General features: G+C 44.7%; 1 protein-coding gene across 5 annotated transcripts in view; it reads right to left on the bottom strand.

Moving 5' to 3' along the window:
* Positions 1 to 18,734, bottom strand: part of LOC130203269 (potassium voltage-gated channel subfamily C member 1-like) — a 50,760-nt gene extending 32,026 nt beyond the window's left edge. For 3 of the 5 annotated variants that reach the window (XR_008833477.1, XM_056429257.1, XM_056429259.1), the window contains exons 1-2: positions 18,536 to 18,734; positions 10,978 to 11,666 (exon numbers count right to left, since the gene is read on the bottom strand). Coding sequence is in view for 4 of the 5 variants with exons in the window: in XM_056429257.1 (XP_056285232.1) it covers positions 10,978 to 11,598 (621 nt within the window). In the remaining variant the exon portion in view is untranslated. The remainder of the gene's footprint in view (positions 1 to 10,977; positions 11,667 to 18,535) is intronic. The other 2 variants (XM_056429256.1, XM_056429255.1) reach the window with 1 other exon arrangement.
* Positions 18,735 to 21,123: the final 2,389 nt, after the last annotated feature.

Genomic DNA, 21,123 nt, shown 5'->3' on the forward strand with positions numbered 1-21,123 from the left:
TTTCTTCCTCTGTCCGTTCCCCCTCTGTCCTTTCTCCCTCTGCCTTTTCTCCTTCTGTGCTCCAGTAAATATCCACAGCCAACTTCATAGCATCATACAACTGAGAATGAAATGGGACATGCATAAATTACTCCTTGATAAACGAGATCACTGCACGTATTAAACTGTCAACCTCTCGATGTCGTGCTGCTCATAGAGGTGAACTAAAGAATATAAATGAGCAAAACGCCAGATTTTAAGGAAAATGAAACCCCGACATTCTGATACATCTTCATCCAAATCCATTCCCGAATCAGAGCCTGACACACTGAAGCGCATTTCTATTTAAAGTCGCCGTTCGCTGTGCCTCCACTCCGCTGCCACTTGGACAGGAGGGACAATCACGAGGAAGCAGATGGTCACACAGGAATTCTCCCAGTGACGCCCTCCAATGCCATTTTCCGAGGCAATGAGCAGGAATACCGACGGTTTAAGAGCCACTGGGTGACGGCACCTGGCCAACGGCACGGCGAATGCTCAGTCAAGAAAAGTTGCGTGTTTTAAACCGGCATCCTCTTTATAACTGGACCCTGGGCATGTCACTTGTTTTTATGTTGATGTTCTGTTTTAATGTTGTTTCTATCTTTCATGCTTTTATCTCTTTTATCCTGTATTATTTGATTGTAAGGTGATCGTGGGTGACTTGAAAGGTGCCTCCAAATTAAATGTATTATTATTATTATTATTAAAAGTGTCAATAGTAGAGAAAAGGTAGTGCTTTTTCAAATATAAATGCTAAACCAGTGGTCCCCAAACTAAGGCCCGCCTCCACATTTGGCCCCCTGAACAATACCAGAGACGCATTATGATTTTTTTTTCAGTCTGGCCAGACAAATCCTAGACTAGCCGCTGTCAAATAGAACGGAATAATAGCGAAAAGGTTAGGTAAGATCCCAGAAAGGGTTATTAATATTTGGTTATGTGGCTTTCTGGAAAACAATAAATGTTTATATGTAGGTTTTTCTGTTACCAACTGACCCCGGCCCCCAGCAGAGAAGGGAAAAGTGATGTGGCCCTCACAGGAAAAAGTTTGGGGACCCCTGTGCTCAACGTTCACAAGATTAGGATTATGAGGTAGTAAACTTCACATTTACACTTTTTAACTGTTTGTTGGATAACATTTGCAATCTGATGACAACAACTTGGGGTTTCAGAAATGGCAATTGATCTGATATTCATGTGTTGATTGATTCATCGATAAAATAATCCACATAATAAGAGATAATCATTTGTCACAGTCCTAGTATGATTACAGATTAGGTTTCTGCTTTTCTAACACTACATTTTATTGTATTTTAATCGTAATTATATTACATTTAATTGCATGATCGTAATATAATTAGTTCTGAAACAGTTGATTCATTGAAGAGAAAAAAATTAGGAATTTTGATAGTTAATTAATCATTTTACTCAAAAGTACCAATTCTTTGATAGTTCTAACTCCTCAAATCTGTGGACTGTCTATGATCCTCTCTCTAATATTACATCAAATGAATAATCTTTAGGAGAAGAAGCTAGTCGAAGGTTACTCTGTTGATTCTGGGAAGTTGCATTTTTCCCTTTATTAAATAACAATAATTGAAAAATATGATGAATAAAAAAGATCTACAGATTCATAAATAATAAAAAATGTTCATTAGTTGTCGGCCCTAAAAAGGATTAGTGATTGGAAAGCTCCTTTGTAATATCATCTTTTAGCTCATTTCCATTTAGTTGCTGTATGAATTCGTCAAAGGCGTCCGGTGTTACATCGGCATGTGAGAGAGTGATCTGCAGGGTTACATATGGAGGCGTGTCAAATAAAGTGATTTACCTGTGTGCTGTAAGTGTGGACGCTCATCTGGATGGTTTATGGGCGTCCACACTTACAGAGCACGGCGTAAAGGTGAGAGCGCCGAGGGGATTTATGTTCAGCCGGGAGTTCGAGGGAGTCAAATGTAAGAAGTGTGTTGTAATGGAAGTGGGTGAATGTGTTTCTATACCACATTTAGTCTCGCTTTAGTTACAGTTTGTGCTGTTCTATTGCTCATGAATAATTGACTATCTTTATGCAGCGAAAGGACTTTTGATTCGGCACGCAATCACGACTTGTTTTTCTCTGTGAGTACGAGAGCGCCGTGTATTTGTTTGTCTACGTGCGCTTGGCGTGTGGCGGTCTGCGCGGCGGTAGAACACAATAAACTGCTCTCTCGTGTGAAGTTTATGTCCCGTCGGCTCCGGCGCCACGTGAACTCTCCGCCGTGCCAGCGTCTGAGGTCGTTTTGATTCAAGAGGGTAAGAGCACGACGTCCAGGGGTTCCCGTGAGGTCCGACTAATTGACGGTCGGTACAGTGGCGTGTAGTGCCGATTCAGCACTTAAATGGCTGAATGGATGGACTCAGAAGAGGAGGAGGAAGATGGCTGAGGAGGTCCAAATACGAAGAAGAAAAGTATTTGGAGTGATAAGAAAGCAATGTGAGCAAGACACTCAGAGAGCATGTGTAATGCTGCTGTCTGGAATGTAATGTGATGCTTAAAGCAGGAGGTTGACAGTTTGGAAAATACACTTTCATGCCGAGAGTTAGTCGAGAGGATCAATAGCACTCTCATGTCTGTCCAGTAAATGTGAAGCCAGCTAGCTTAGCTCTGTTCAACACAAGCTGTTGACCAGCACCTTTAAAGCGTGTTAATTACAACTTGATCTCCTGTTTATTTATTATGAAGAGAAAACTTGGAGGGAAAAAAGAGGCAACATTTAAATTTGCATTGGTTCATGTGTAAAAACTATTTATTGCCACTGAGCAACTGCCAGGCAACATGGAGACTGCAGGAAGTCGCAGGTGGAGCCAAAGTCTGGCTCATAAAATGCCAAATTCACTTGACTTTGTCCACAAAGCTGCTCGCTGGCTGTGTACCTGTTTGCCTGCTTCCGTCTTTGTGCTAAGCTAAGCTAAGCGGTTGCTACATGTAGCTCCATTTGCACTTTACACACGACTCTCGGGAAGAATATTGATCTATTTAACAGTAATACTAGTGATAACTGTGGATGGATCGATATGAACACTGTTCCCAAATGCAATAAAACCACATTCTCTACTTTAAGCAGCCACAGTCTGGACGAGCGAGGATTATACATTAGACATCCTGACCGTTGCCATCGTCTGTTAGCACAGTTGGCGCCAACGACGGCGCCGCTGCTGGTCCCGCTACCGGTCCGTCTGACGACCTACGACAACGCTCTTCAGCAAAGATGGAGAGGCAACGTGGAACGTGACGCATATGGGGAACAAAAGCTGAAATTGGATCACATTCACTTTATTTATATCACTTTATTAAGGAATGCATTGCTAGGCCATCGAACCCTATGAGACGTCATAGATCCTCTCTGCCTGATGGATGGTGGAGGTCTGGATGGTGGAATATGCCGACTACCAACTCTTCATCCACTCTGTCATCTTCATTGTGTTGTTCCTGTGTTTTAATTAGTGTGTAATGATTCCTTCTGGTCACATGACATCTATGACACCTGTCCATCCTGGAGAGGGATCCTCCTCTGTTCTCTCCTCAAGGGTTCTGAACTTTTACCCTGAAGGGTTGTTTGGGAGTTGTTCCTGATCAGATGTGAGGTCAAAGGTCAAAGGTCAGGGATGTCTATGTGTACAGATTGTAAAGCACTCTGAGACACATTTGTAATTTGTGAAAATGGGCTCTTCAAATAAACTGAACTGAATTGAAAAGGCCTGTGCCGAGATGGTTATGTTTTCTGTTCGGTTTTGATTCGCTAGACTAAACTTGTTTGTAATGTGGTAACAGCTACAAATCATTCGGCATATTCATAATCACTATTTTCCTCCGCATGTTCATTCATAATCTAATGGTAATGCATCTAAATATATGTAAAGTGATGTATTTATTTTTGAATTCATATCTGAAAATCATTGTTGGTCAATGTAAAAGATCTACACAGCATAATGTTTTCCAAAATGGGTTCACTGTATATATATATCAAAACATATTAATCAAATGATAAATTTATTTAGATTTTCAGTTGAATTTGGTAAATTGGTTGATCAGGAAAAGAGAGGCTGGTGATGATGTCATGATGAAGAGCGTGGTTGGATACAATACAAGAGGAGGGCGAGGTGGGTATTCCTGTATGTGAAATGTGGAAGTTATTAAATATCATTATTGTAAGTTGCCTATCATGTACTTTACCTCGTGAATTACGTTATTAGACAAAAAGGACGAGGTAGTAAAGGTGAGACAGGAAAGTATAGAAAGAGAGGAGAAAGAGGCAGAACAGAAGGACTGGTGGTGAGAGGAGGAAGAGAGGTAAGAAGTCTGGAAGGATCTAAATAATCATAAGTCGACATCTACAAATGTGCACAAGTGTATGTCTAAAAATCTTCTCATGACAGCAAATGCATTAAATACCTTCCGGCGGCGCAGAATGAAGCTCCGCTGCCGGATGAAGAAAGAGAGGAAACACTGCAGTTGTTCCTGTTGTTACGTCTCACACATTCAGAGCAGAGACCGTGTCTCTGCTCCTGTTTGCAGACATGGAGCAGCGATCCAGTGAAGCATCGCCAACAGACAACAACAGACAGAGCTCAGGTTGCAAAACAAAAAGCACTGCGCCTTCCAGGGATGCAAACACAACACGAGAAGGCCCGCGGTACAAAACAGGGTCAGGGAAAATTGAAACAGAACACGATACATTTACCGATTGCAGGCGCAGGAGAGGCAGGATGACTAATTATCACGCCCTTGCCAGCAGCTCCTGCTCCAGGAAAACAGTTTACCTCAATAAACTTGGTGAGCACTTCAGAATATCCCCCGCCATCCGTTCCTTCTCTGTCGTCTGGGTTTGGCGCTTCGGTTATTTCCGACTTGTGTTTTCCTATGCGCCGAATAATCCTACAACCACATGGTCTCATCCTCTCATCGGAAATGGAGGAAAAGATTTGCCACCAGCCTCCTTTTCCTCTCTTTGCTATTTTCAGATGCAGCCCACAGGGAGAGGGTCATGAACGGACGTGGGATACCGACCTTTCGGCGGGGGTCAGGCTTCAGATGGAAACAGCCTGGAAGCACAAATACCAAACCTCACCGCTGAAAGTAAAAGTTTAATTCAACGCGCTAATGACGTTTCAGTTCACAGAGAGCATCGTCGTCTTGATTTCACATAATCACACTGCCTAAAGCTGAGGGTCAGAACCGGGTGTTTGTACTTCGTTGCAGTTTTAGAGGGAGGTGCACTTTTTTTTTTTTATACAGGTAGTGATGACAGTTGTGATGTTAACTCTCCCTGAAGCATGATGGGTGAACACAACAAATAACAGAGGAATAAGGTAGAGCCCAGCGTGTGTGGTCACCTACACCACCGATCCCATTAAGCTCCGACCAGAGTCTGAGTTCTGTACGTGGAACTACTTAGAACTACATGGAACTACATGGAACTACATGGAACTACTTAGAACTACATGGAACTACTTAGAACTACATGGAACTACTTAGAACTACATGGAACTACATGGAACTACTTAGAACTACATGGAACTACATGGAACTACTTAGAACTACATGGAACTACATGGAACTACTTAGAACTACATGGAACTACTTAGAACTACATGGAACTACATGGAACTACTTAGAACTAGATGGAACTACTTCGAACTACATGGAACTACATGGAACTACTTAGAACTACATGGAACTACTTAGAACTAGATGGAACTACTTAGAACTACATGGAACTACTTAGAACTACATGGAACTACTTAGAACTACATGGAACTACATGGAACTACTTCGAACTACATGGAACTACATGGAACTACTTAGAACTACATGGAACTACTTAGAACTAGATGGAACTACATGGAACTACTTAGAACTACATGGAACTACATGGAACTACATGGAACTACTTAGAACTACATGGAACTACTTAGAACTACATGGAACTACATGGAACTACTTAGAACTACATGGAACTACATGGAACTACTTAGAACTACATGGAACTACTTAGAACTACATGGAACTACTTAGAACTACATGGAACTACATGGAACTACTTAGAACTAGATGGAACTACTTCGAACTACATGGAACTACTTAGAACTACATGGAACTACTTAGAACTACATGGAACTACATGGAACTACTTAGAACTAGATGGAACTACTTCGAACTACATGGAACTACATGGAACTACTTAGAACTACATGGAACTACTTAGAACTAGATGGAACTACCTAGAACTACATGGAACTACTTAGAACTACATGGAACTACTTAGAACTACATGGAACTACATGGAACTACATGGAACTACTTAGAACTACATGGAACTACTTAGAACTACATGAACTACTTAACTACATGGAACTACTTAGAACTACATGGAACTACTTAGAACTACATGGAACTACATGGAACTACTTAGAACTAGATGGAACTACTTCGAACTACATGGAACTACATGGAACTACTTAGAACTAGATGGAACTACTTAGAACTACATGGAACTACATGGAACTACTTAGAACTACATGGAACTACATGGAACTACTTAGAACTAGATGGAACTACTTAGAACTACATGGATCTACTTAGAACTAGATGGAACTACTTCGAACTACATGGAACTACATGGAACTACTTAGAACTAGATGGAACTACTTAGAACTACATGGATCTACTTAGAACTAGATGGAACTACTTAGAACTACATGGAACTACTTAGAACTACGTAGAACTCTGTGGAACTACATGGAGTAATGTGGCCCTGGGGCTCACCAAACTAGTCACAAGACGATTCGAAAATAGAAGTAAACAAGTATAAAATAGTCTAATACTTGTGAATAGAACATCTGAGAAACAGAGAACAACACCGGTTTGTTACATGGCAAGTTGGAGAAGTACAAACTTGACTTTAGTATTTCCAAATCCACAAAGAAAGTATCTTCTTTGTCTCATGGACCAAAAATGTAACGCAATGTTACCAAAAACAATTACCAACACTCGGCCCTCGGCCAATTTATCTTCCACCCAACATCATCTCTATGTATACATCATCTCTATACATAACCCATAATATACACTGATGCCTATCAATACATATGTTCTTCCATTTCCTGCCCACCAGTGCTCTTCCTCGTTTCTTGGGCACAGCGGCAGGTCACGTGTGTGTTGACGACAGCACTGTGGGAAAAGGACAGCAGACAATGGACCTCTAGACGTGACCTTCAGGGTGCCGGACACAGTGCCGCTCCCCAGAAGATGAACCAAAGACAGGCACACAAAGTCCGGTTCGGAGGGGGCAAAGGGTCATCTTGTACATTCTGAACTACAAATGGAGCTCTGTCAGGAGATTGTTGACAACCCGTGAACTTCTGGTGCCAAACAGGATGTGACACAAACTGCTAAATCTGTGGGACAGTGGCACGACATCATAGGGCTCCAGACAGATGCTTAGCAATGAATTGAAAATGGCAAAATACTTTTTTTGCCATATATGTTAATCTGTTTCCCATATACTTTACTTAACTTCCTTCATCCAGACTTTTGATGTCCAATATTAACTGCTCAATGCTCAGCAAAGTTTACAGCTTTTTTGTGTATATGCGTATGTAATCTGGCATACTTAAAATGTCTATATTCCTTTAGTAACATGTACATCTAATTTTTCCAAAATATCCTTTATTTCAAGGGCTATTTTCTAACTTCATTCGACAACATAAATTGAGTGTCAAGTAATTACGTATTAGATTACCTTCAATGACAAAAAAACAACACAATAACTACAGTTCATCAATAACTGGATCCTTGGAAATTCAATTAGGATCATTGTCATAAGAAAGGTTAGAGTTTAAAACAGTAAGATAGTTGAGCAAAATATGTCAAAAAATCCTAGAACAGCCCTATATGTCAACCAGGCACAGATCAATAAGAAATCAGATACACATCATATTGTATAACACCTCATGAGACAGAAACATATACATCCATAAATGTTGTCAATGGGTTAACGATTGTAATATCATTCAAGCATTAGTCCTCGTGAGCATTCTCAGATTTTAAGAGGTGATAGAGGAGGAGAAAAGGGCTTTAAAAACAGACAAAAGAGAAGATAATCAATTAGTTATCAATCAATAGGCAGGCGGGAGGGCCGGGTAGGAAGATTGGATGGCTCAAGCCTTCACAGATAATCGAAGATGCGAAGACAAGGGTCCCCACCCCATCATCCAACGTCTTTCTCCCTGTGTTGACACCTCCTCCCTGTTTATCACAATACCCCTCTTCCTCCTCTTCATCTCCCTCCGTATCCGTCTCGGCCCTTCAGTTCATTTTCCCCTCTATTTCCCTCTGCTATCTCACCCCTTCTCCATTTGCCTCGCTCTGTCTCTCCCTTCCACTCCCACTCTACCTCTTTTCTCTTCCTCCAGTGCTCCCCCTCCTCTTTTCCCGTGTCTACTGCAGCAGAAAAGCCAGCGCCGACACCAGCGTGTGTGTGTTTGTACATGCGTGTGCTGCTACGCTAGATCCACGAGCGAGCGAGCTCCGCACGATCACGAGCCGAGAAGGAGGTGGAGATTTTCATGTTTTTTTGGTGAAAGCACCGCATGCATCAAAACATTGATTGCTAATGCGCTACACGGCCACACAAACAAAAACACCTTCAATCATTAGAGCATTGTCTCCGATCCGGTTTATTTCCTCTCATCTCCCGCTTCCTCATTCTATTTCTCGCTCTCATCTGTCTCATTGTATTTCTACACCAGCGTCTACAATTTGTTTTCCCTGTCCTAGCCGCTCTGTATCTCTTCGTTTTTTTCTCTCCACATTTAATTTGCATCCCACGGGACTGAAAAGACCAAGAGGTTCCGCCAGGTTGGACATGATGCTTTCAGAAAGAGTGAGGGTGGGGAAAAAAACAAGTGATCTGGGTCACAACGCTGCATATTAGACCCACAGAGAGAAACAGGGCTGTGATCACCCACAGCCACAGCGGCAGCCATTGAAATGAATCCCACCTGCACCGTATCCGGCATAACCCCAACGAGCCGTCGCAAACACCACGATCTGACACCGCTACGCTCAAAGAATGTGTTTGTATGATTCGTGGGCTCTCGGCCACTGTAACAAGAGGATATGGTGTCAAACTGATCATTACATAATATACAAAATTCTATCAGCTAGGCAGCATGTACGGTAGCTTAAATCCAAGGTATGGCAATACTGCAAATGATGCCTCCTCATGAACGATGATTTAGAATCCAGCACCAAATCCACTTCTGTTTCCAGAAACATGTCAAGCATGTTGCTTTTGTCTTTACTGTTATGTCATTTGGAAATGCAAACCCCAAAGCTATCTCCTTCTCATGCAACACTTGGGCCTTCTGCAAAAGAACCAGCCCACTATGAGCTGTGTTGTTGCATCGGGGAGGAGATGGGTGGGATGGTGAGGAATCAATACGATTGGGATAAAAGTGACACTTAGAGAAGCCCTTCCTGCCTGATCCCAAGTCCAGAGAGGCGGATCAGGTGGCCGAAACCAGACTATCTGTCTGTCACAGCCCAACACTTTACTCTTCCTTCGGAGGAAACTGAATCCAGGTGTGTAGATCTATACCTGGTGTGTGTGTGTGGGTGTGTGTGTTTGGAAACAGAGAGTTGCAGCTCTGTGTTTTCAGCTATTTTCTTCATCAGTGATTATAGATAGAGTTTCTATTGCTTACAGTGCGGTGATTTATGTTTGAAAAATATGTATTTTAAAAGCTATTTTCATCATGATGGCATGAATTGGCCACTGCAGGTCTCAGCTGACCGTCTGGTTGTGTATGTTCTCCAGAGTGTGCATGCATGCACAGTATCCCATGGTCCTTACACACCCTCATAACAGAAAAATAGGACAGGGTGCAAGACAGGGGTGATCAAACTAAATCAATGACACACAAATCAAAGCAGCTGTGATCAAGCAGCTGGTTCCATCTGGAGGGTCTGAGAAAAAAAAGAACCACAAGCCCACTGAAACTGTTTTCATGTTGCACAGATCAAAAACACAGCCAGTGCTTGGTACTCATACACCTGTATGATTAAATATCATCAAACGTTTGGTTTTAAGATGTACATCATCAAGTATTTACATGAAAACAATAAAGATTATTCCAAAATAGGAGCGAAGTGTGCGTAACAGCATAAATCCCGTGCGTAAAAGCCATATCGCATTCATCTGGGACAAAAGGGGATTGGCAAAAAAAAACAAAAAAACAGCAGACTGTTGCAGTACCAAGGACATAGGCTATGTGGAGACATGCACTTCAACGCGGACAAATCGGGCGTCGTATGACGCGTGTGGTGCGACAATAAATAAGACTAGCATGAAATACGGCGCATTGATGTGCATTGTAAACCAAAGTGTGACCTAATAAGGGTGTTTGGATGTAGGTGGCGAGACGGGTGCCGCGTTTAGAGGCAGATATGTATTCAACCTTCTTAAGATGCGACGATATGAATAACGACAACAATAAAACGGGTTCGGTGTGAATGCAGCTGGTCTGAAACATTTAACATATCCAGTTTGAGACATGGAGGCGTTGCGTTTGACAAAACCTGTGGTTGTTGTATCAACTCGTACCCATCTACCAATAGATATAGCTCCAATACCATTTTCCATTTTCCCTATGCTATCAGCATTAATTATGCAATAGCAGTAGGAGGTCTATATCCTGCTATTTAAGCTATCCTGTCTGGGATGACACGCATACCGACAGTCAGTCTGCAGTTAATTATGACGGACTGGCTCCAATGATAATGTGGACAGAACCTTTAAAAAAAACTTAGTTTAAAAAACGTAGGCTATCATGACTCAAGCAGCGAGACATCATGAGGCAGAATATGCAACAGTACACACACAAGTTGGTCCCTCCAGGAGAGACGTAACTCACCCGAGCATATTTGGAGGAATACGGGTCCTCAAACAGTGCCCATATTCGGGGTTGCCAGGTTTTCCACCAGCCCGCTTTCCGTGCGTCCTCCTGCATGCACAGTCTTTTCAAGTCCCCATCCGCGCCGCCCAGCGCCAGTTCGTCGTCCAGCGCGTCCGGTTCTGGATTCTCAAAGCTGTCCAGTGCCTCCTCCGCATCCCGGTGCTGCCGGTAATTCATCCAGCAACACGCCTCCACGTCCGTCTCATCGATACCCCAGAAAGCCAGCTCCTCTTCGAACAGGGGACCGCACACATCGTTGGGACAGTGCAACTTCCCGGTGCGGTAATAGTTGAGGATGAAGGAAAACACTGTCGGGTGGCGGTCGAAGAAAAACTCGTCTAATTTGGGATCGTAGTCGAAGTTGCTGAACGCGTCCGGCTCGGTGAGCCACGATAAACGGGTACCGGGCAACGTTTTGAGGGTGCTCCGGTAGGTCTCATGCCGCACCCCGCCGCAGTTTATCACGATTTTCTCGCTTTCCGACGGACAAGTCATGTCTGCGCTGTAACATGCTTTGTTGGACGACTTGTTCCCACCCTTGCGCCCTTTGAAAGAGGATACACACACCGAACTGAGCATAGAGGACCGGGGGGGGAGGGAGAGGATGAGAGAAACCGAAGGGAGGAGGAGGGAGGAGTCTGAGGAGTCTGCGGGGAGAGAGAGAGAAAGAGAGAGAGGGAGGGAAAAAAGGCAGAAATTTTAGAAGAAGGGAGAAATAGATGTGGATTATCAACATTACAATAAGAATCGCCGCTAAAGCCAGCGGTATGTGCAATTATTCACTTGACAATCAGCTGATGGAGGGACACAACACGACCGTGTGCAGGTGCAGTGTTGTGACGTGGAGCTGGGGAGACGAGGGGTGTCAACATTGTGTTTTTGAACATAGCCTCCTGGAGCAGAACGATGCCTTCTACTTCTTAGTGCAACATGTGACAGTAGGGGAGCACATTTATAAGTCAGCATCCTCACAGGCTGGTTGTTGTCACCACTGTGATAATAAGGTGTTCCGCCCCCCCCCCCCTCCCTCCCCTTCTCCCCCTCCCATCCCCACCAGCAGCAACGCTGCTCCCGAGCACCCGAAGACGTGTGAGGAGAAAAGAGTGACAGAAAGACTGGAGGGAGCGGGGGGAAACGGGGTATCCGTCAATCTGGTTCATTTCCACCTTTTCCAAGAATGCCTCTCTGACGTAAGGTGGCGCAGCACCGCGCGCGCTTGTGTGTGTGTGTGTGTGTGTGTGTGTGTGTGTGTGTGTGTGTGTGTGTGTGTGTGTGTGTGTGTGTGTGTGTGTGTGTGTGTGTGTGTGTGTGTGTGTTTGTGTGTATAAGCATGTGTGTGTGTAGGTGTTAATTGCCTCCCGAGAGTGCGCCGTCCGTCCTAATGTTAGATCTCCTCAATCAGCCTATGTGCGTGCTACACACAATGCTGCAGCCCCCTCCAACCGCACTGAGGCTCAGGCGATTATGGCAACGCTCTCTCTGCCACTTCTCCCATGCGCTGCGTGTGTGTGCGTGTGTGTGTGTGTGTGTGTGTGTGTGTGTGTGTGTGTGTGTGTGTGTGTGTGTGTGTGTGTGTGTGTGTGTGTGTGTGTGCGTGTGCGCGTGTGCGTGTGCGTGTGTGTGTGTGTGTAAAGACATGCAGATGGAGAAGCGGTGGAGAGTCAGCAGAGTGGGAATCTGAGGGGCGAGAGGAGGTCATGAATCAGATTTTTATGGGAAGGATGGAGAAAGCAGGACAATCAGGAAAACAAGGCAGGCTCAGACGAAGAACCGAAGATGCAGGATGAAAAGAGAGAGAGCGAGAGAGAGGTGGAGGAAAGTGAATGCAGCACACTCAGGGAACAGCTCGTGTAATAGTGTCTCTCCTCCTATTGATGGAGGAAGGGGGCTGAAGAGAGAGAGAGAGAGAGAGAGAGAGAGTGCGGAGGGGAGAGCATCGAGAGTGCACTATAAAAGTGAATGAATTGTGCTGCAGTAAAAAGCCAGTTATTCTCTCTCTCTCTCCTCCCAGCGAGGTCCAATTATTTTCCCGCGAGCTGTGTTGCCTTCCTGGGGGGCTCACAGCGCTTTAAAAAACAACAACACGCATTCACAGCGAGGAAGCCATGCATGCGCAGCATCTCTGTTGTTAACCTTCCTCTCTATTCAAAGAAATGCACCACTCTCCTCCCCCCTCCTCGCCTGTGGACTCTCACTGGCCCTCCCCCTCTTCCTCTACTACTCTCTCTCTCTCCCTCACTTTCTCGTCCTCGCTCGCTCTCATATTCCGCATAAAGGAATCACATTTCGCTGAAGGAGGAGAATCAATGCTTCTTTTCTTGCTCCTCTTCCTCCTCTCACATCCCGGTCCTATTCCCATCCACAGCCCTTCTCTCGTTCCTTTCTTCTTTCTCCCCCATTCTTCACTGTATTTTACATCTTTCTGTCATTTCCCCTCCTGTCCCAATCGTTCCATTTTACCAAGTACGCTTCCTTCACTTTGGGTCAACTCTTTCCCCCTCTTTTTGCTCAGACCTTTGCTTCCTCCCATGTCCTCTCCATGCAGTCTTTCTTTCTTTCTTACTTCTTATTGGTGTTTACTCTGTTGTTTTCATTATTTCACTCTTTATCTGGAAAAACTACTTTTTGTTCAGAAAGTTTCCTGTCTTCTTTTTCTCTCAAATCTTTACATTTTTGTTGGTTTTTTTGGTGCAAGAATTATCTTTTTTCACTTTTGAAGCTCCTGGACTTAACAACACCGAGGTAAGATCTACTAAGACCGAGGTTATTGCACGGGTATGCAGTCAGAGTTCGGAGACATTAAAGGACAATAATTTTGTATGTGCGCAGCTGCCGACCATGTACGTACTGTACATGCAGAGCCAGCAAGACACTGAAGCCTTACATGTCTACCTCATCTCAAATATCCAATGGGTTTAATCTGCTTTTTTGAGAGAGAAAAAAGTAATTTTCTGTATTTCTACAACTAAAAACTAAGAAGTCAAGACTACTTTAATCAAATAATGATGTAATGTCAGGCAACCATATCTTAAACTGAAGTACTAGGAAGCGAGGTCAGGCAGTCAGAGAGAAAACAATTGCAGAAGGGAATGAATGGACTATATTTCAGCACCATGGACAGAGGCACACTCTTTATCTCTCTCTATCTCTCTCTCTCTCTGGGACGACGGGATACTAAAATTACAAGATGCAACTTCTATCATCTCACTGTGGAACTTTTATGCATTGGATGAATGTTGTTCCCTGGTTTTACTTTGTGACCTCCTTACTCCTCCTTCAGAGGGATGCTAGTCGCTCATGTGAACTGCTGAATATGTTATACTCGGATCGCCACACGTCTGTAACTGTGGTTGGATGCCGTTCTGTTCCCTCTGAGTCCTGTGTGGTGAGCTTATTGATTTTTTTTAAATACACTTTTTCAAACTTTTAAGTTTAACTGAAACTAAACGAGATGAACTACTGCTTTGATTACTGATCTGGAAGAGCTCAGGGCATCTGAGTTTCAATGCTCTCGTTGTATTTCGGCGGAAACTGACGCAGTTTCAACGTTTCATCTTAAAATGGGGGGGGGGGGGGGGGAGCACATCTCTTTAAGAGCTCGCCTCAGCACTTTCATCACTGACAGTGGTGCAAGTGGAGAAGAAAACCCACCAGAGAGTGGAGGGGATAAAACATGTGAAGGAGAGATATGGAGTGGGGCCTGAAGCTAAATAAGATGAACAGGGGGTGTAGATCCAGTGGAGATGAAATAAGCACAGAGATGATAAGGAATGAAGAATGAGGTTAAAATGGAGAGGAGGGTGAGGAGAGGGGGCATGCAGAGAGGAGGAACACTCTCCACCACATGTCATTTAGCTGACTCTTTTATCCAAAGCAACTTACAATCCTGTTACATCCATACGCCGTAGAGCAGCTACAGGGAGCAAGTCAGGGTGAAGTGTCTTGCTCAAGGACACATCGACTAGGGCGGGGATTGAACCACCAACCCCCGGATTGAGAGGCGGACCTGCTAACAACTGACCCATAGTCGCCCCTGCAGCATTTCCTGCCTTGGCCACCGAGTCCTGCGCCACCATGCTACTACTGCCTCACCACCACACATACACGAGGGGAGAGAGAACGAGAAGGAGGGGAGAGGAAAGAGGAGGGAGGGAGGGAGGGAAGGAGACGTGTACATACACACACACACACACACACACACACCTGGCTGCAACAAACAGGCTAAGAAAAGCATTGAGGGCGAAATAAGGCTAATTTATGCTGAACCTTTTAGGGAGAGGATTTCTGCAGTGGACGGATAGATAGAGACAACATGGCTGCTAGAGGAGACGAACGAGGGCTGCACTGACGCTAATATATATTAGCAGAAACACTGCAGCAAGAGGGGGAGGGAGCTCGGGCTTATAGGATGCAATGACTGTGAGGTACCAGCAGCAGGAACGGGGGGGGGAGGAGAGCACACACAGAGAGGGAAAGGGAGAGGCGGAAAGAGAAGGCAAGGGAGGAATTTTGAGGTGTTCTGGCTCTGCGCAACAGCGCAACACACCCAGCAGTTGGCAGAAAAAGCCCAAATATTTACCAATCACCGAGGGGGACGGGTGGGATGGAAAGAGAGATGAGATGGAGGAGGGAAGAAGGGATGTTGGACAGTTGAGGAGAGGAAAGGATAGAGAGAGTAAGGGGGACGTACGTAAGGCAGCGGAGAGAGGAAAATAAGCAATTTGGGGGAAATGAAACCAGGGAGAAAAGAAAAGGTGGGGGAGGAGACAGAGCGGACACAAAAGGACCTCGCAGTGGCGCAGGATAGCACCTGAATGCATGTAAAGGTGGAGGAGGAGTCGGCACGGAGGGTAGAAATGGTCTGCAGCACGAACACGAGGAAAGGAAATGATGGAGAGCGCGGAGGAGAGGAGGGGGACATGTGTCGGGATGTAAAACAAGCGCACCCCTGAGCTGAGTGGCAAATGTACCGTTGGGGGAAATGAAGGCTTTGCTGGCATGCGTGTAATGTATAAATGCATTTATGTGTGTGTGTGTGTGTGTGTGTGTGTGTGTGTGTGTGTGTGTGTGTGTGTGTGTGTGTGTGTGTGTGTGTGTGTGTGTGTGTGTGTGTGTGTGCAAAGAATTACGTATGTGTTTCTGGTGCGCAGCCATTTTTTCCCACCCGCCACCTCATCAAAGGATGCGCCCACAAGGCTTCACGCTGTTCCCCCAAATCCCCTCCCTCCTTTCCTCATTCCTCTCCCCCTCATCTCTCTCTCCTCTCCTCTCTCTCTCGCTCACACTCCCCAGTGTTGAGGAGACCCCAACAGGAGAAAGTGAGCCACTGCAGCACTGCGGTCGCCGCCCCTTTTTAGGCGGTGTCACGCCGCACAGTGTCCTTCACTCTCTCCTCTCTCCTCTCTCCTCTCCCCTCTCCCCTCTCTCCTCTCCCCTCTCCCCTCTCCCCTCTCCCCTCTTCCTCCAATTGTCATTGCACCTCCCGGTGTAAATCTGAATCTGGCAGGAGGGGAGAAGCCAGATAGGTGTGTGCGAGCGTGAAGATAGTGGAGAGAGGTATAGGTGGAATGAATTAATAGGAATGAAAATAAAATGATTTTCATGAATGAATGGAGAGCATAAAAATAAAACAACAGGATGCATATGCAGGAACAAAAACAGAGAAACACGGACACACAATGACCCAGTATCTCGGAGACAGTTGATGTACACAGGGGGGGGGGGGGGTATTATCACAATAAAGCTCACCAGTGGCAAATTCCCACAACATGTATTAAATAGCCAATCAATTAAGCCAGCAGAAAGGAGATGGCAGCTCCTCGACTCGGCAACCAGCGTGGAAACCTCCAGAGGCCGACCATTCCACACATACTGGAGCACCAAAAAAACAAACGTGGACGTCATGGTGTATATTGGTCAATCCCCTCAAGACCCCGGAGGAACTTGCTATGACACTTTTTTTTATGAGAAAGAAAATAATCCTGTGCTTCTGGGTTGCTCCTTTTAGCTGAGTATGATTAATATGCATAAAGCCAGTTTCAGGAATAGACCAGCAGAAACGAAGCCTGTAATGGAGCTCTGAAAGGCCGGCAAGTGGCCAAGACTAACTCCGTTCTGCCCACAGGAGGACACATGTTCTGATTGGGGGGGGGGGGGGGGGGTATGCCCACTGGGTGACACTTCACTCGTGACAGGAGGAGGCAGGGTGAATGGAACGATGGAGGAAGAGGTGCTACAGCTCCCTTCAAGTGTCAGTGAGTGGTGAAGGAGAGGTCAGAAAACTCCGAACACAGAGTGCAGGCGAAAAAAAGAATTTTAAAAAAGAGCAATGTGATAGTGTGTCATGTCGGGAAGGAACGATATTTTTGGACCTGAATGGATCTTACAGAATTTGCATCAGGAGCAAATAGCTTTAACCTCAACGCCTCCCGACTGTCTCTGAGGTCATTTAAACCTGCCGGCTTCTAATTAATGATGCTACTCTTATTACATGATTAGGACCAATATGATCCAGCAGCGCAATGATGTGGCTCAGAGGGCCGGCCAGACGAATGGGATGATGGAAGAAGTGTTACTGCACTGACTCCTGACCCGTGCACTAGCCAGCGATTAGACGAAGAGGAGGGGTAGATCACAGATTAGACTTTCCACAGGAGGGAGAGGAGTTTGCTCTGAATGTGAAGGAATAAAACAAGACCAGGGGAACAAAGGAGACGAGAGGGAATGAAAAGTGAGCTTGGAGGTCAGCCTCAAGGTCACACATTCTTTTTTTTTAAAGGTATAAAGGGATAATGAGCTCGATCCCCATCACTACTCTGCCCATCAAATCCACTGACAGCACGTCGTTTTTGTTGTTGCTAAAATCAAAAGGGTGTTTTCTGGGTTACCCTCGGTCTAAAAATAGCACCAGCTGGATTGAGGAGAGGGGGGGGGGGGGGGAGCAGTGCGAGAGAGCAAATGGAAGAAGAGAGTTCCCATCAGGAGAAGAGCACGCTGGATTCCAGTTGGCATGCGCATGGAAAGTGAAGGAAGAAGAGGCGTTACGAAACTCACAGGCGTTGTGTTTCATGCAGCGGAAGGTGAAGGCGCATGCAAGTTCAATTAAATGCACAAAGCAATGCACGCATAGGAACAGTTGCGCACGCAGACAGACAGAGGGATGTGCATACATGCCACTCAGAGGTGTGGATGGGGAAACACCCACCATGTGTGCACAGAGAAACGTGTATAAACATATACCGCTATTCTATTTGTATTATGGCAGCTGTAAATAACAATAAAAAACACAGTAAAGAGATTTATGAGTCAAATATGAACATTTCCCCCGCATGCTCATTCCTCTGAAGATGGATCCGAACACAAACAGGCAACCGAGGGAAATGCAGCTCAGTTATTGTGGATAAACCGATACTTGTTGAATGTAGACGCGTTCCCCCTTCTAGAGCTGGCCGATACGTTATGTTAACACACGATACATGCAGAATACAAAGACTAATAAGACACGGTGTGGACTCACTTGCTCGTGCTTCAGGTCCAGGACACGCGCATCAAGGCTACAGATCAATCACAGTGGAGTTGTCTTTGTTGGATCGCGCTTTCTTGTGATCTCACAGCGGATCCAGTTTTTCTCCGGCATCCAGTTGTTGTTTTTCTCCCCTTCCCCGAATATAATAAATCAAAATAGGATGGCGAGCGTCTGTGTGCTGATACCTCGGTGTGAAACTCCGTTATTGCCGAATATTGTTACTTAGGGCTGCAGCGTATGGTCATGCTGTGGTGATGTCTCTCGGGTGAAGTGAAGCAGAAGTCCCCCCCCTAAAAACTGGCTTCTTCTTTTTCTTTTTTTGGTGCTATTTTCCTTCGATTTCAGAGCCTCCTCTTCCTCCTCTTTGTTATTGCCTCAAAAATAATAATTGCCAGCGTGTGTGACAGTGTGTCTGTCCGCTCCCGGGTGGACCATTCAGCTCTTCCTCTGGCTCCCCCTCTCAAATGTGTTCAATGGAGATGCAGCCCGGAGACACCTCTCTGTGTCTCTCCCTCTCTCTGTGTCTCCCTCTCTCTGTGTCTCCCTCTCTCTGTGTCTCTCCCTCTCTGTGTCTCTCCCTCTCTGTGTCTCTCCCTCTCTCTGTGTCTCTCCCTCTCTGTGTCTCTCCCTCTCTCTGTGTCTCTCCCTCTCTGTGTCTCTCCCTCTCTGTGTCTCCCTCTCTCTGTGTCTCCCTCTCTCTGCGTCTCCCTCTCTCTGTGTCTCCCTCTCTCTGCGTCTCCCTCTCTCTGCGTCTCCCTCTCTCTGTGTCTCTCTCTCTGTGTCTCTCCCTCTGTGTCTCTCTCCCTCTGTGTCTCTCCCTCTGTGTCTCTCCCTCTGTGTCTCTCCCTCTGTGTCTCTCTCTCTGTGTCTCTCTCTCTGTGTCTCTCCCTCTGTGTCTCTCCCTCTGTGTCTCTCCCTCTCTGTGTGTCTCCCTCTCTCTGTCTCTCCCTCTCTGTGTCTCTCCCTCTCTCTGAGTCTCTCCCTCTCTGTGTCTCCCTCTCTCTGTGTCTCTCCCTCTCTCTGTGTCTCTCCCTCTCTTTGTGTCTCTCCCTCTCTCTGTGTCTCTCCCTCTCTGAGTCTCTCCCTCTCTCTGTGTCTCTCCCTCTCTCTGTGCCTTTTGAGGAGCGTCACCTTCTGCACTATTTTATTTCCTCAGACGATCCATGTGGGCGGATGAGAGAGGGAAGGCAGCGGGGTGGGAGGACCCCGGTGGATTCACAGGCTAATTCATCATATGGCTGCTGAACTTCAGAAATACAACAACAACAAAACACACACACACACTAGGGCTATAATAGGAAATACTCTGTTGTTGTTGTTATTTTATCATCTGTTTATTTGATTGTCTCTTTCTCTCTCTTTCTCCCTCCTCCCTTCTTTCATCCCCACTTACAGGCTCCACTGCACACACATGCTCACCCTGCTGGACGGACGCACCATTTTGTCTTCAGGTTCCCAGCATTGACTTTGCTTGACATCAGCAGCCATGTGGCATCAGAGGAGCGGGCGGGTTATATGATAGTGAGTGAGCAGAATAAAGTACAATAATAATAATAATAATAATAATAATAATAATAATAATAATAATAATAATAATAATAATAATAATTGTCATAATAGTAATACTAGTAATAATAATAATAATAATAATAGTAGTAATAATATTAATACTCGTAATAATAAAAATAGTAATAATAATAATAGTAATACTAATAATAGTAGTAATAATAATAATAATAATAGTAATACTAATAATAGTAGTAATAATCATAATAATAATCATAATAATAATCATAATACAACAATGAAGACCCACTTTTTTATTAGTTATCTTTCCTCTGAAGGTACTCTTTGCACTCAACAAACATTAAGGGATTTTTCTTATCTTTAAAAATTCCTGAAAAGAGACACTGCCGGAACAACCCATACTATATTGAGACGTGTATAAAAACATAGGAGCCCTGCAGGTCATAGCCATACTCTAATGTAAGAACAATGGTCAGCAATGTTGCTGATGCACTTATCGACAGGAAACTCAGGGTGAGGAGCAACACAGACTCATAAAAAAATACAACAGTTGTAAAAAGGTCTGAAGTAAGTTCCTGTGGCATTTTCCTTTGAAGAACAAATGTTCTTCTAAGAGCAAAGTGCAGACGGAAAAAAGGATGAGTAAAGACGAATGGAGATTATGTCACGTTTAAACTAAGAAATAAAAAAATGCAAAAGGGCTTTTTTTAAATATGTCTTCCAGTTTAAACTGTCCGGAAGTTGCGGCAAATAACATTCAGATCTACAGAGGTGCCAAACCGGATAAAGGTCAGGCTGCAAACTGCTGTAAGGTCACCGAGCTCAGCACAGAGCCACTGCCGTTATAACAAGAAAAGCATTTTATTTAAAGCCAAGTCTTTCAAGAATACACATGAGGAATTGTGTCCGCTGGGAGATAGTTTGTTGGAAGATGATACAAAAGTAAAAAGAAGCTGTTGAATGTTGAAAAGTGAAATAAATATAATATTCTTAATATGTGAACAAATACAGTCCCTTTCCCCCCTTCGAGTTTCCATAACTTTCTCTGTAAT

This window comes from Pseudoliparis swirei, chromosome 13, assembly GCF_029220125.1.
Source record: "Pseudoliparis swirei isolate HS2019 ecotype Mariana Trench chromosome 13, NWPU_hadal_v1, whole genome shotgun sequence".
NCBI classification, from domain to species: domain Eukaryota; kingdom Metazoa; phylum Chordata; class Actinopteri; order Perciformes; family Liparidae; genus Pseudoliparis; species Pseudoliparis swirei.